Source organism: Pelophylax lessonae (assembly GCF_965119305.1).
Source record: "Pelophylax lessonae genome assembly, chromosome: 3".
In the NCBI taxonomy this organism is placed as follows: Eukaryota; Metazoa; Chordata; class Amphibia; order Anura; family Ranidae; genus Pelophylax; species Pelophylax lessonae.
The window spans coordinates 397,922,403-397,938,047 of NC_138770.1; the positions used below are offsets into that span (position 1 = coordinate 397,922,403).

Genomic DNA, 15,645 nt, shown 5'->3' on the forward strand with positions numbered 1-15,645 from the left:
CAAAAGACACACTGAAGCCACTAGGGCCAAAACAGAGAGCTGAGCCACTAGGGGATCCGCATCCAAAGAGGCATCACAGATAAACTGCAGCCACTGGACCAGTTGGTCCACCAGCTCAGCAAAGGCAGGGCGGAGCTGTTCTCCCTCCAGATAATGGTGTAAAAGCTTAGCCCACTTGGTCAGAGTTTCCAACACCAGGGCAATGATGAATACCGGCCTCAGTGCCGAACAAGCCAGAGTGTACATATTGTGGGCCACAGCCTCCGCCTTCCTGTCAGCCGTATCCTTAAAGGCCAGGGGCTCTTCAACTGGAATCATGGTTGCCTTGTTCAATCTGGAACTCGGAGGGTCCACCATCGGTGGAACAGTCCACTTCTTAATAAGGGACTCCTCATAGGGGTAACGCCTAGTAAATCGCTTAGGGACCCCACGGGGATGCTTTGGTCGTCCCCACCCTTTAACGACAATTCTGTCAAAATAGGAGGAGGAAAGAAAACACCTATCTGGATGGCTTGTGAGTGCCAAAGGGAACTTGCGCCTATGTCGCAGCTGCATCCTCCATCTTCGAGGTTTCACGCACAGATAAAATCAGTGCTTCCACCAGCGCCTTTATGTGCGTAGTTGCAGACGTGGAGGAATCATCCTCAATTTCAATAATGTCTGCTGCGGCCAAATCAGATTCAGGATCTGATGAGACAGACGAGGCAGGGGAAGGCAGGGGGCACTTTTTGCTAGCCTGTTGCCCGAAGACCACCTCCACAAATGACTCCAGGACCGCCGTCAGTGCATCAATGGATGGTTGGGACCCGGAGAGCCCCGCAGCCTCAGAGAGGGGATCAGGTGGGGAGATGTGCTCCAAAGACTCCATCAGTCACCAGGGGGACCCCACAAAAAGTAAAAAAAAAAAACCTACAAAGGACAGTATCACCCATTCGCCAGGCACAAGCATCAAGCGATCCTCAGCAGAGAGGGAGAGAACCCCACCAGACTCACTACCGAGTAGAAAGAAGCACCTGCAGCCACAAGGATAATCTGCACTCCACACGCAGCGATCAGGAAGCGAAAGAATCCAGGAGTAAACACTTGGGGATGAGGAGGGGCTCCCACCGCTGGAATCGCCACCCACAAGGCTCCACTATCATGGCCGCCATGATTTTCAATGGCAAACCACCCAAAATGGCCACCGGACTACACAAACATGGCCACCGTGTATAGAAACACACAGGCTATAACAAAATGGCAGCCCTGCACGGCACCACAAGGCTTACAGGAACCCAGGGGGGAACCCAGGCCTCAAGGACAGACCCAATTATCAATTATCCCCCCACACAGTCGATCGTCCAGTCACCAGCGGCGCACCCCCCTGGACCCCATTGCCAGCATAGCGCCCTGCCCCCACCCCAGGAGGTGGACCAGACAACCCAAACAGCCCCAACATATGTGGAGGGGGAGGGGGGTAGGATGGGGGACAGATGACATGGGGGGATGCCTGATGGGAAGGAGGGGAACTCAGGGGTCTGACCACCCCAAAGAGGGGCCCACGTCCATCCCAAAACCGTCAAGGAGGAGAGGGGGGACAGCTACTCACCATACCAAGAACCAGGCTTGCTGGCCAGACTGGAGTGACCACTGGATCTAGATTACCCAGCCTGTTGCCCAGTCCGGCAGTTGATTGTAGATCTCACAGGAAAAATCCAGGAGAAAAACATTTTTTTATCTAAAAAGAAAAAATTGGCAGGACCAAAGATCCCAGCAAGGAACTAGGTCCTTACTCCTGACTAGGCAGAAAAGAAACTGAGTGCCGAGATAGCAGAGAGAGGGAGTATACACCCTGGGACTGCCCATGGGCGTAGTCAGACTTTTTTTCTCCCTAGTGTCCTATTGTCCTATTTCTCCCTAGTGTCCTAACCCAATGGTTATGAAGATCTGAAGCTGTGTTCGTCAATGAACGAAAGAGAAATATATATATATTTTAATGAAGTTTAATTTAGCAAAAAAGTGAAGTTTGCAACATTATCAGGATGACACAGGAAGACGAAGCAACAAGACCAGGACACCAAGGACCTCCTCAGATGTTGAGGACTAGGGGCCACAGACACCTTCTCCAGAATTTGCATTCCAATGAAATGCCTATGTCAAGTTTCCAGTAATGGATGAGGCTGTGCTATCACCAGCAGATTTTTCTTACTATAATAAAAGTAGAAATGGTCACTAAAACTGTGCACTGACACAGGAACATAACTGCAGATGGCTATTTTTTTCTGTTGGTTGTCAGGTCTTGTGATTCCTAAAACCCTAAAACTACTCTGCCTAAAATAATTTATTAAACCCCTAGTCACTCCTTAATTATATTGTTTATTACATAGGTCCTGTCCACTCTAATCATGCATACTGGGAGACAGAGAGATTTAATGGGTTGTTTATTTTGATTCCTTGTCAGGCCCTACCTCTATTCTGCTTAGACAAACTGAAGTGGAGTAATCTTCTGGTACCTTTTATCCTTTTTTTGTGAAGTTTACATCACTGCACAATTTTGGCGACTACTTCTTAATTCACTGAGAAATGCACTGGTGAAACAACTGCAAGGTTTACATTTTGCTAGAGATAATAAAGAGTCGGCAATGCATTAAGCTGCAGATTAGATGTAAATTTCTGTATGAATAAGTTGATGGTTGAATTGTACAGATAAATTGTACTACCATTTAATTTACTTCAGCCACTCCTGAGTTGGGTCCTGCATTCATATCACCATTCCTGATGCAGGCTTATTGATATTTTTCTTATATTTCTGTTAATTAAAAAACATAAAAGTAAGATAGTAAATTTGGAACAGCAAATGTTCCTTTTCTTGACATCCATATGCAAAACTGCAATGTTCTGTGAACAGAACACAGTACTTAAAAGGTGCATTTGCGTTTTGCTTTGTCTTGGTTTTGCAAATACAAAACTATACACATCTCAAAATCTTGCATTTTTTTTTTTATACAACATGAAGTTCCATTCAGCAGCCTGATAGCTCACTGTCAACGCTACGGCATGGGAAAGCTGCACAAAGAATATTTTGTTTAAAAAAATATTTAAAAAAAAATTAAAAGAACAAACAAATAAGTGCTGGCATCAGATCACATTTTTTTGAAACGTGACTGCAAGAAGAAACACAGGAAGGTATAAGGAGATCACAAATGGAGGTTCTCCAAATTCTTGATGACATCATTTGACAATGAACACAGTTGAAGTTCTGAAGACCCTATAGTATTCTTTCAACATCCTAGATATACGTAGGCGAGGATCTTTGCTTCATTAAACTGGAGCCTGTGCAATGTGCTGTATTTGTTTAACAGCTGACCTTCCTAGTACCTGTGAGATTGATGATATTGTGAACTTTGCTGAGATGTTGTGGAGTAGCCCAAGGTATTGGTGGGCTGAGAGGTTCCCTGAACATTGCTTTGGTAACCCAGACGAGACGTAGAGTGCTTAAAGAAAGAAAACAATAAAAAAAATTAAAAAAAAAAATCAGATTTGGTACTACATTTGCAAACAGTGTAAATTTTACACCAGTCTCACATAAAACAGGAAATTACTTAAAATTAGAGCAGTAAAACTTTCAAAAAACAATTAAGAGTTTTAATTTTAAGCTTCTTTCTTTGAAAAGGGAGAGCAATTAGTAAGAAAAAACATTACACTCTCACTCACTCCATTACATCATGTTGATTAAGAGCACAGCCTGGAAAGCTTCCACAGCATAGGCAGATTTGCATTCATTTCTGCTCATCAGTATGGTGCCGAAGGGAATTATTGGCCCTAAGAGGCCTAAAGGTTGTAGTGTTATCGAAACGACGATGTGGTTGTGTTATTTTTATTTCAATAATGTTTATTGAATTTTACAATAGACAGAAGGAATAAACAAAGGTATACAAATCATAACAGCTTTGTAGTTACAATCAACATTTTAACATGTCATAAGGTAGATAACAGAGTACAACACTGGAGGAGAAAAAACAAATCTTCATAAATAATAGTATTACTGTTGATTAGAGTATGTATAGTGAGAATGGTGTTAATTTTCTAGTCTTCTCAAACAGTAACAAAGCGGGACTTGGATGATCAAAGGGCTCAGCGCTAAGGATCTGGTGATGACAATAACCGTGACGAGGGGGCCTTTCAATGTCAATCATTCAGAATTAAACTAGTTATATGACTATGGAAGCTCAGTAAAATAACTAACTATGCATGTAGATGGTATCCTTAGATATTCATCAACATTTGGTGTGAGGGAATGGTTTATATGTATCCTCATATGGGTTAACAGTTTTCAGGAAGAAGAAGCCAGTTAATGTGTTTTGGCAAGACTGAATGAATATGGCAATGATGTGTATGTGTAAGATTTGAGGTTGTGTTATTTTTAAACATTTGTAGAGACTTTCAATTGGGAGATGAAATGGCAATGAACATTAATAATCACAGGATTACTTCACTGTAGTGATGAATGGTTTGCAATCCCCTTCCCCAATCACCTTATTGCTCAGTATGCAGTTCATATGATCAATTGCATTTGGTGTAAAATCAGTGTAACACTTGATGCTACACATAGTGGTCTGCACAGTTTATTCTCTACCATAAATGCTCATCAACACTGAGCAGTTAATGGCAGAATCCTGATGGTTGCATTTTAAATTCGTACTTCATTATTTTTAACCTTATATATCCTTTAAAAATAAGGATTTTCATAGTCACAGAAAAATTATTTGCTTAGAGTCTATTTAGGGTCACAATAATTCTTAGACTGTTGAGATATATTGACACCTACAGGAAAAATTGACACTGGCAACAAAATAGCCATTGGCTAGCAAAGGATAACCCTGCCCACAACCATCAATCCTCAGATTTGTTGCAAAGTAGCACCGAGAGCATAAAAAAAACACAGAATCAGCTGCAGGAAAGAAGAAGCTTCAACCTTGAGACCAACCTGTCCAGTTTGTCCCTAATCCTGGAGGACAAGAGGTCCACATTTGGTATCCCCCATCTGCAACACAGGACCTGGAACACCTTCAGGTGTAGGGACCACTCCCCCAGGCCAGGCACTGCCAGCCAAGGAAGCCCCCTGCCAAATGCTAATGCCTGGGTGAAAAAAGGACCTGGAATTTTTGCCAATGACAGGAACCAAACGTCTTTCTCTGTCATGGTGAGACATTTTGTTCACCCTGATAGTTGATGTATACCACTGCTGTAGCTTTATGCAACTAAATTTGGACCAATAGGGTGTTACAATGCTGCAGAGACAGCCAAATCATTCGAAATTCCAGCATGTTCATCAGGGGGCCAGGACTCCTCCTTAGCTAGAAAGGCTAGTATCCAACAGGAAGATCTTTCAGAATATGGGAATAAAGGAATCCTCAACCTATGAAGCCAGCCTCCTATGCCACCAGGCCAGGGACAACCTGTTCCTTGGTGCCTAAAAAGTTTGATCTGATCTGTCCAGGGACCTGATTGGCTTATCCCAAGATGAAAGAATCAAAATTTAAGTAGAGGTCTGGAGTGAAACTTCAGATGGTTTCAGCAGAGTAGTGGCTGAAGGTTCAGGATTCACCCAAACCGCTGTAACTTACAAATAGGGAAGGCCCTGCTTTCTGAAAGAAACCTACACTGACAGTTTCAACAGTAGGTCATGAAAATTTTCCACAACGGGGGTGTCACAAATGCGTAGCAGTGATAACAGTAAGGTTAACACTTTGGTAAAAAGCCAAGATGCAGACAAGAGGACAAAAGTCAGGCCAAATGACTGGTATTTTAAGGACCCCACAGCAAAACATAGAAAAACGTAGGTTTTTGTTTTTTTTCATTTAACTTGTTATATTAAAAATCAATCGAAGCAGATACATTCACAAGCAGCATTACAGCCTTAGATACAAAACAGGATTAGTTATCAATGGATGATACAATAAAAGTCAGGGAACACAAGGATGCCGAACAATTACTGTTCAGTGAATGCAAATGAGGATTTCACCGTTATGAACATCAGAGCATCAACTAAACAATAAAAAAATTCACACTGCAGCGTAAAAAAAAAAAGGAAAGGTATGACATTGTATTCACCTGAGCCGTAAATAAACGTAATCAAAGAAAAAGATAGGTGCTCTGGAAAGATGGGGACATGCAGGTACACGTCCTTGATATCCATAGGAGTCAGAAAGTCTCCCTGATGAAGACGATGGGAGAAATAATTAATTCTATCCAGAATTTCTATATTTAAGCAAGACAAGACAATCAGAAAATGAGATCCAAGGTTGGGAGAATGCTCCCTTTGTGCATGGAAACAATTACCAAGTTGGAGGAAAAACCCCGGAAATCATTTTGCCACAGGAACCTAGACAATGACGTTGCAAAAAATAAAAAATATTACTGCACAGGTGATAATAACCTAAGTAAAATAAAGCTGCCTGCAATATCACAAAAGAACCAATTGTGCAAAAACATACATGATAAAAATTGCAGCGTTAAATAAATTAAGTTCAAAGTAAGGGCTCTTTCACATGGTCCACCTCCGTAGGCGGATCCGTGCTGCTCAGCAGGGGATCGTAAACACAGATCCCCACTGAGCAGGAAGGTGACATCTCCCTCTCCGCTCTGTGTGCGGAGAGGGAGATGACAGAGTCCCATGCATCTCTATGGGGGAATCGTATGAGAGCGGACCGCCTGTCCGCTCTCATCCGATCCCATCTGATCCGATCCCCTGGACGCATGGAAAATAGGGTTTCCATCCGTCCGGATTTCACGGACAGGATCGCACGTGGATGGCAGCGGGTGTCAGCGGACATGTCACCGCTGACATCCGCTGCCCCATAGTGCTTTAACCCTAGTGCATAGTGACAGATGAAAAGAAAGTCCATTGAAGTAATATCCAAAGAAATGTGATTGTAGATGAATATCCACCTGGTGGATATTCAGCACTCAAGGCGAATCCCTGGTTAGGCCAGAAAGGAAGGTAACACGGCTGGCCAAACAAAGCCCTGGTGTTCCTCAGACGTAACCAGTAAGAATAAAAAACGGGGTCCACATAGTGTAAAACCGTAAAACATTTTTTTTAAAAAAAAGAAAAAGGATTACTAAACAATTACAGCAATCCAGAGAATAGTCAGCGGTTAAAATGGTAGTTCTCAGGATAAAGACGACTTGTATACAAGCTCAATTGGCGTGGTTAGTTCAGAAATAGACTACGTCCTGCATGTTTTGTCATACGTGACGAGGGTTGAAGATGAGAAAAAGGGCAGGGGCAGGAAACAAAACTCCTGTTTGCAGCCCTGGGATACCACCTCCAGCATTGAAGTGTCAGAGACTCAAGTTGCCCAATCATCCTGCCACCTTTGAAAATGGGGGCTCATGGGTATGCAGAGGATTTGGCAGACATTAAAGCGGAGTTCCACTCTGGGAAAGCTTTTTTTAATAAAAATACCCCCGGGACAGTCAGGGCTAGTACATTCCACAATGGCTAGCCTCTTATCTGTCCCGGGTTGCACTTACCTTTTAGAAGAAATACTTACCTTGAAAAAAGTATTGCCCAGCGCTGCCATCTCAGGTGTGGGCAGCTTGAAGCCAGCGCGATCCTCTTCTGTGTCCTCTTCCGTCTTCTTCGGTCCCACGATGCACTGCACCGGCCCCGCCGTCACTTCCGGTGCTGCAGTGTCATCCCTGCACAGCTTCTGAGCATGCCCAGAAGCTGTTTAGCAAGGTATGACGGCGCCTGCACCGGAACTGACGTCGGGGCTGGTGCAGGCGCATTAATTCCTGGGAGCGATGACGTTCAGCTCCCAGGAATCATTGCAAGCCAGGAAGTGAAGAATCGCTGTGGCTGCCGAGGGGAGGAAGAGGAAGTAAGGTAAGTATATTTTCTTCTAAACCAGGTAAGTAAAAAAAAAAAATTGCGATTATCCATTTGTTTTTCAGGTGACCCCGGGCATGAAGATGGAGGTAAGTTTAATTTTAGGGTGGAACTCTGCTTTAAGTGTCAGACCAAGCAGCTGGAATTGGACCCTGGCTTGGAGGGTCTCAACTAGAAAGTGAAGATAAAAAGGAATGTTTCCTAAAAATCAGAGAGGAGCTTCTTCCACTGTGGAAGATGGGTTCCCTTGCCATCAGCAGCATCTTGACATGTGCTTGACACATGTGGCATATAGTCCACATCTAAAACAGATCAGCAGGGGGAACCTGATCCGAACCACAAAACTCCAGTTTTTCAATTAAATTTAGTAGAGGAGGGGGATAAAGAGGATGTTAATGACCCATAGGTCAGGGGTGGTCCCCAGCAGACAGTTGAACCAGACCATAAGGAGCCCGCCTAACACAAGAGTTAAGTGGACTGTAGTGCCCTTGCGTGCACAGAACGACCCCACTTCTGTTCACCAGATAAAAGTGAAGGATTGAACAAAACAAGCCAAAGGTTGGGGGTGAAAACTAACCCCCACTGCCCACATGTACGTCAATACAAAAGGCTATGAGGAGGCCTGTAACAAAAATCAAAAGCCCTGTCTTGTCACCAGTTTTAGTAGTTTTACTGAAACATACAACAGATTTAGTTATATCCTAATATTTGTAAAAGCGGTTGATATGGCTGCACTGTACACACTGTAGCAGGTGATATGGCTGCACTGTATGTCTTTGTTTGCAAAGGCTACCCCCTCCCCACTAGCCACTATTTGTCAAGGGTGTTGTTGACTTCATAGCTGACAGGCTCCTAGCAACCAGTGGCTATGGATTCAGTCAATGCCTGCTGTCAATCACACAGGGAGCATACCTGATGGGGAACTAGTGTCTCTGAATCCCCATCAGGCTCAGCTACAAAACTCTGGCTTATGTGCACCTTTGTACTCTGTGCATCCTGTTTCCTACAGGTACATGAATTTGGGACAAGCACTGAAATTTGTTGTAGACACTCTCTGAATTCTCCAGACAGTGTCTTGCCACTGAGTTATAGTACAATAAAAAATGTACATTGACTCCTTCAATAAAAACAGGTTAAAGTATTTAAAGGCAATTTAAAATGGTTCTAAAGGTTTTTTTTTCCCCAAAATTAAAAATATGTTATACTTACCTGCTCTGTGCAAAGATATTGCACAGAGTCACCCCTTACCTACTCCCTTTGTGGTCCCCCTCCAGCACTTACTGCTCCTTCTCTGAGTGTGCCCCCATAGCAAGCTGTGTGCTATGGGGTAACACATGCAGGCACGCTTCCAAGCCAGGCTGTGTGCATCTAAAAACACACACAGAGTGGCTCAGCCCCTCCCCCTGCTCACAGGATTTGATGGACTGCAGCAGAAGGAGCACAGAGTGATCACCAGGATAAAACTAGGAAAACCTGTGCTCGTCATCTGAATGGAGAGGCTTCCAGGGTTTACTCTATCTATCATTAATTTAACACTAAATCTTAGCTAACTGGACAGACTTCCAGGATTAATTTAGCCAGCATGAATCTACCAGCAACTGTTGGTATCAGAAAAAATCTTCTAAATGAACAGAGAACAGCGGATCTTAAGAAAACATGTTCACTGTCCTGAGAACACTAGCAAAGAACAGAAGCATGTTGGTTGTGGGTGGAGTTTACCGGTGCTGACCAATGTGTTTTTGTTACCAGTGTTCATTTCTCCTGTAGGCGGCTGTATAATCCAGCTTTCTATAAATTCTAAGAATTTCTGTGTACTTCAATGCACAAAAAAGGAAAATAATTGCCATGTTATACTTACCTTCTCCCTGTTAGAGCCCTGTCCCCAACTTCCACCTTTGTGCAGAATGGCAGTCAACGACTAGAGTCTGCCTTTAAGTACCAAGGGGATGATATTGGCCCTCTGAGAAGTGTAAAGCTAAACATGGTACATTTATGTCTAATCAAAACCATACATTTATGATGACATTGGTATGTTATGAAACGAAATGAACTTTTATCAAATTAAAAATACACAAATTAAAGCGGGACTTCACAGGAAAAACAAATCATTCACTCTTCCTCCTACTCCGCCAATAATGAAAACTGTTTTTTTTTTTTTGGGGGGGGGAAGCCAATACCTAATTCTGGCAGGTACCTGTCTCACTTCGGCTGTCCCCCTTTCTCCCTGCCCGCAACATCCTTGGACACGTCACAGGTCTCAGTAGGCTGCAGGGCCATTCAAAGAGTGTAGCGCGGCTCGCGCATGTGCTTTGGGGAGCCGGTTGTAAAGCCACAAGGTGTCACAGCTGCCTTCCCACAGTAAACATGCTGGTGCCGGGGACCTGAAGACCAGCAAAGAACCAGCCCGGTGATTGACAGAGCTGGATCTCTGGACAGGTACGTTTCTTTTTTTAAACAAGTCAGCAGCTATAGAGACAAGACCCTCTTTAAATTTTAGTTAGCTTACAATGCTGGTCATCAATGATTGTTTGGCTGTAATATGCCTTAAGGGCTTGTTCACATGTGCAGTGACTGGCCTTTTTCTGTACTGGATAAACATCAGTCACTTCTAGCAGAAGACAATGCCACTTTAAAGCTCTATAAGGTGTCAGAATTTCCAGATTTCCTAATTTTGAAAGGCAGACATTAATGTGTACCATGATTTTTTTGTTACTATTATAAATAAACAAATCAATAAAGAAAAATATAAATACATCTTTATATGTTACAGCAGTTTATGGAGGCGGTATAAGATACCTACCATTTTGCAATACAGTGCTAATTCAAACAACAACCACAGTATAACTTGAAACGTGCTAAAGTTTTGGTAATATCTATTTTTGTTGCAGGTGAGCAGGAGTGGTTTTGTATTACATGGAAAAAATGTGTCACAGTTCTGCCAAGTCTACCTATCTGACAGTGAAGAATGGAAAGGCATTCAGGCAAGATCACAGAAAGGCTGATAACAAGGTGTCAGCTATGAAAACCACACTGCCTTTTACATGGTATTTGTTTTGTCCTAGTCCTTTGCCAAGTAACAGGAAACAAAATGTTCACATATACTGGTATTGTATAATTATTAGACATGCAGATTTATTACTGTCTTTATCAAAATAACAGAAAGTTCACAATTTAAATTTCCTTAACGCTTTGTTCACACCTGAGCATATTTCAGCTCGTAAAACGCTCATCTTTGAAGTCTCAAAATGCCCAACAAGCAAAATCCCATTCATTTCAATGACCCCTGTTCACATCTGAGTGTTTTGTCTCCTGAAGCTCAAAAAAGTACATGAGCTTCTTTTTTGGCAGATTACAAGCGTTTTTGTTTGATGTCAATGCCTGCCTCCAAACACCTGCAAAAAAGCCTGAAAAAAGCCAGAAAAAAACACCCCAAAAAACACCTGAACAAAGCGTCAAAAAAATGCCTGAAAACGATACGCTCAGGTGTGAATGGAGCCTTACCATTACAAAATAGTAGTCATCAAAAAGAGTGTTTACTAGGGGAAAGGCCGAAGTGTAGCATACCTAATCTTTGACCTCAGAAAAAGGAAGGTTGGAAAAATAAGAAATGTCCAAACCAAAAAGACCAACCAGTAACCTACCAGATTACACTGCCCTAGGGCATTCTGTTGACAGGGAATAGAGTGTCCTACCTTCTGACCTTGCAGGGAAGGACATGACTAATTAAGATGGATACTTCTTTAGAGGAAGAAAAGAGGTGCATGCGTGCGCAGGACCTACACTGTTCAAGTGGAGAACATCCAATGAAGGGATCCAGAATCAATACTTTACAAAGCAGTAGTAAACAGTGGAGATACAAATGTTGTACTCCAGAACTTCCTTTCTAGGGTTACCATTAAATCTTGTAACGATGAAGGCATAGACTAAGGTCATCTGTTGCAGCAGGACTGTTCTCTTCTGTGTGTCTTTTAAAGCAGAGTGAACAGGAGATTTACTTACCTTTCCTCCAATGGTCCCCACCCCTTGCCAGCCCCAGCATCTTCTTCTGTGTGCTGGTCTCAAGCTGACTTCATTTGCCGGCATGGGATGACATCACTTCTGCACATGCGCAAGAGTTATTTATCCCAGCACACAGAATGCAAGGAGAAAACACACATTACCAGTCCCTGCGCAGATCCTGGAGATTGATTCTCAAGCTGGGGAATCTTGTAATATGGCCTGTGGTGAAACACATGAATGAAGCGTGGCAGCTCTCCTAACCCTCCATGGGATATGAGGCAAAGAAGCTGTACAAAAAATAAAAGAACAGAGCGCACACCGCCCTAGTGTAACACCATTTATTTGAAGTTAATAGAAGCCATAAAAACAGGTACTCACAAACAGATAGGAAGTCATGCATGGAAATAAATAGCCTCGGCGGCTCAGCTGTTCGTCCTGCACTGATCAGTGAGTATCGTACGGCTAAGCCAACCGCCTCGTATTACTCAAGGAGACTCTATGTGGTGCGCCTGCGCACGGTCCAGCCGCCGCCGCACACTCTCCAAGAGCCGGATGCTGTAGCCGCTCAGAGAAACTGACAATGCGGTTAAGCAGAGGGAGACTCCCCGATCGGGACCCAGAGCATGACTTGCATGGGGTTGCTAGGGACAACGTTTCGGAGGCGTGGCCTCCTTCTTCAGGTCTCAACACCCCAGAGATCCTTTGCCCTCATTTATATAACAATATAGCGGCTCCTCCCCTCACTATTTCTTAAAGGGAGATGACAATAGAGAGCCTGTAATCAGGGGCAATAATATCCAAACATTCATATATATCCATATATCATATATATCCATATATCATATATTTTATAAGTGTATAAAATATATGTAGTAACAAATAATGATATAAAATCCAAAAAAGAGTTAGTAGTTCGAAATAAAGCAATTTAGATCAAATTCTATATTTAATCCTGATGGCGTGAGTGTCTGTAATTCAAATATCCAACGGGATTCAGCTTGACTAAATGTTTTGATTTTATTACTCCCTCTCCAATGGGGCTTGTATTTTCAATCCCCCAAAATAAGAGGGACGAGGGATCTTTTTGGTGTACTTCTGTATAGTGTTTAGATACATTATGCTTAGGATATCCTTTTTGGATGTTTTGGATATGCTCTCGTAACCGTTTCCAGAGGGGTCTTTTAGTCCTGCCCACATATTGAATGTGGCATGGACATTATAAAACATAGACAACTCCTTCTGTTTTACAAGATATAAAATCTTTTAACTTATAGTTTTTTTCAGTTTTTGTTGATTTAAATTCTTCCTTTTTCTTTTTATTTGAAGATTTTCTTTTACAAGCATAACAATTTTTGTATGGATAAAATCCTTTCCCTTCAAAGAAACTGAAGTTATTCTTTTTTGATTGATCTACAATATTTTTGGCAATTATATTTCTTAATATTGGGGCTCTTCTATATGTAAAATTAGGATGTTGTGGTAGAAATTCAGCCATAGTTCTATCTGCCAGGAGAACTTTCCAATGCTTTTTTTTAATGCTGTGTATTATAATTGAGGATAAGGGAGGGGTTATGATATGCAGACTCATGTTTGGCTTTTTTGTTGTTTGGGTCATTTAACAATTTTATAGATAAAAGAAGTAGGTAACATCAATAGAGATCAATTGTTAAATGACATAAACCTGGCATCAAATCAAAACAAAACATTAAGTCAAGCTGAATCCCGTTGGATATTCGAATTACAGACACTCACGCCATCAGGAAATATAGAATTTGATCTAAATTGCTTTATTTCGAACTACTAACTCTTTTTTGGATTTTATATCATTATTTGTTACTACATATATTTTATACACTTATTCATATTGCTACACCATGACCTGCAATTTGTTCTCCTCTCTTTTATTCCACATATAGTCCTGCCATTTTACTCCTCCTTTTACATTTATATGGATATCATGATCTGCCATTTTACTCCTCCTTTTTTTGTTTGTCCCTTTTAACATACATTATCTGGACTTTTTAGCATGTATTTCTGGCCTTTTTTTCTTACATGATCTGCCATTTTACTCCTCCTTTTTCGATATTTTCTTTTTAATATATGGATAATTATTGGTATTTTTATACATACATATGGATTATTATTGGTATTTTTATATCTTTGTGTGATATGCATCTGTTTTTTAAAAATTTTTATGCTCATATCAGATCAATGTTTTATTTGTAATTGATCAGGTATGTATCCAGCACACCTCATGTTTTTAACCCATACGGTTTTTGACTTTTTATTTATTTTTATTTTGATATTTTTATAACATATCTTTAACTTGCCATTTGATATATGATTCTTTTATCTTTGGCTTTTTTATATTATTTACATTATATAGAACTCCAGACTTTCATTCCCTGTATATATATGGCACATCGCTATTTATATGCAAGCATCGATTCTTATTATATAGATTTCCAGACTTTCATTCCCTTTATATATATATGGCACATTGCTATTTAAATGCAAGCTTCGATTCTTCCCAGCCACATATGGGTTAACAGCATATGGCGTCCTAATTGTAATTGGTTCCCTTGGTAACCTTTACTCATTATATATCTGGAGACAGTCACCCAGCGGCCTACCCTTGAGAAAGTCACGCGTGTTTGTGACGCAACGCATCGGGAGAAGCGGGGTTATGTCACTTCCGGTCTACGGCCGAGACCGGAAGTATCGGAACATACCACATCGGCGGTGGTTTGCTGTTTACAGCTCGCATCTCTTCGTTTCTAACTATAAGTTTGCTATGTTTTGTGTTGCATTAAACTGAATTTACTACACTATGAGAGCCCCCTCTTATCATTTTTGATGAGCGAGTGTCCCAGGAATCTACTAGAACACCGATCCATATCTGCCTGAGTGAGGATCCTGTAGAAAGGAAAGGAATATTTATTGGGCATTATATTTTTTAAGATCTATTCTTTCACATCCTTAAGCCCCCTATATCATTGGAAAACGTCTGGAGGTCCCCTATGGTGATTGATTACACCAAAATGCTCATTTGAGTGTTAATGGAGGTGAGCGGCCATTGCACTTAATTTGAATTCTAAGCTCACGAATAATCGCTGTCACCGGAAGTGTTCCTTTTATATGTCACTGGATCACTTATGAACTTTTATCATCTTCACTTGATACTATTAGCACCTTATTTTATGCACATATTTATTTGGGACTTTGTTATATATATTTGTATATATATATATATATATATATATATATATATATATATATATATATATATCTTTTTTTTTTTTGTATTTTGTTGCATCTAGGCATCTTACAGCATTTTTATGCTGGCCATTATTTTTTGCACTTCTGATTATTATCTTGCACCATTATATATCAGCAGCACTTTCACCTGCACAGGATATTGATTTTATATATCACCCTTATTGTGCAACCGGTCTGTTGCTCACAGTCATTATTAAGATTTATTTTCCATCACTTATATGATCTATATTTGGCACTGATCACTTTATTGATTTATTTACTAGCTCTTCAGCACTTTATATATCGTCCACATTGTTATACTTGGATTGTCGTTTTATTGCCTTTTATTATCATTGTCTCAACATCATCTTTTGTACTCATCCTTTTTATTCTTACGTTCATATTGGTCACATTTTTTTACTCACTATTTTATCTGTGGTCGACCACTCTTATGGGCCATACACACTATAAGATTTTCTGAAGACTCTTTCCTTTAGACTTACCAAAACCAT

At 41.2% G+C, this 15,645-nt stretch overlaps 1 protein-coding gene across 3 annotated transcripts in view; it reads right to left on the bottom strand.

The window, feature by feature from the left end:
• CDK19 (cyclin dependent kinase 19) overlaps positions 1–15,645 on the bottom strand; it is a 420,668-nt gene that overhangs the window by 10,209 nt on the left and 394,814 nt on the right. Inside the window, exons 13-14 of one of the 3 annotated variants that reach the window (XM_082249930.1) lie at positions 3,358–3,473; positions 2,697–2,788 (exon numbers count right to left, since the gene is read on the bottom strand). In XM_082249930.1, coding sequence (XP_082106056.1) covers positions 2,746–2,788; positions 3,358–3,473 — 159 coding nt within the window. In that variant the 3' untranslated portion in view covers positions 2,697–2,745. Of the gene's footprint in view, positions 1–2,624; positions 3,474–15,645 lie in introns of those variants that run through there. The other 2 variants (XM_082249929.1, XM_082249928.1) reach the window with 2 other exon arrangements.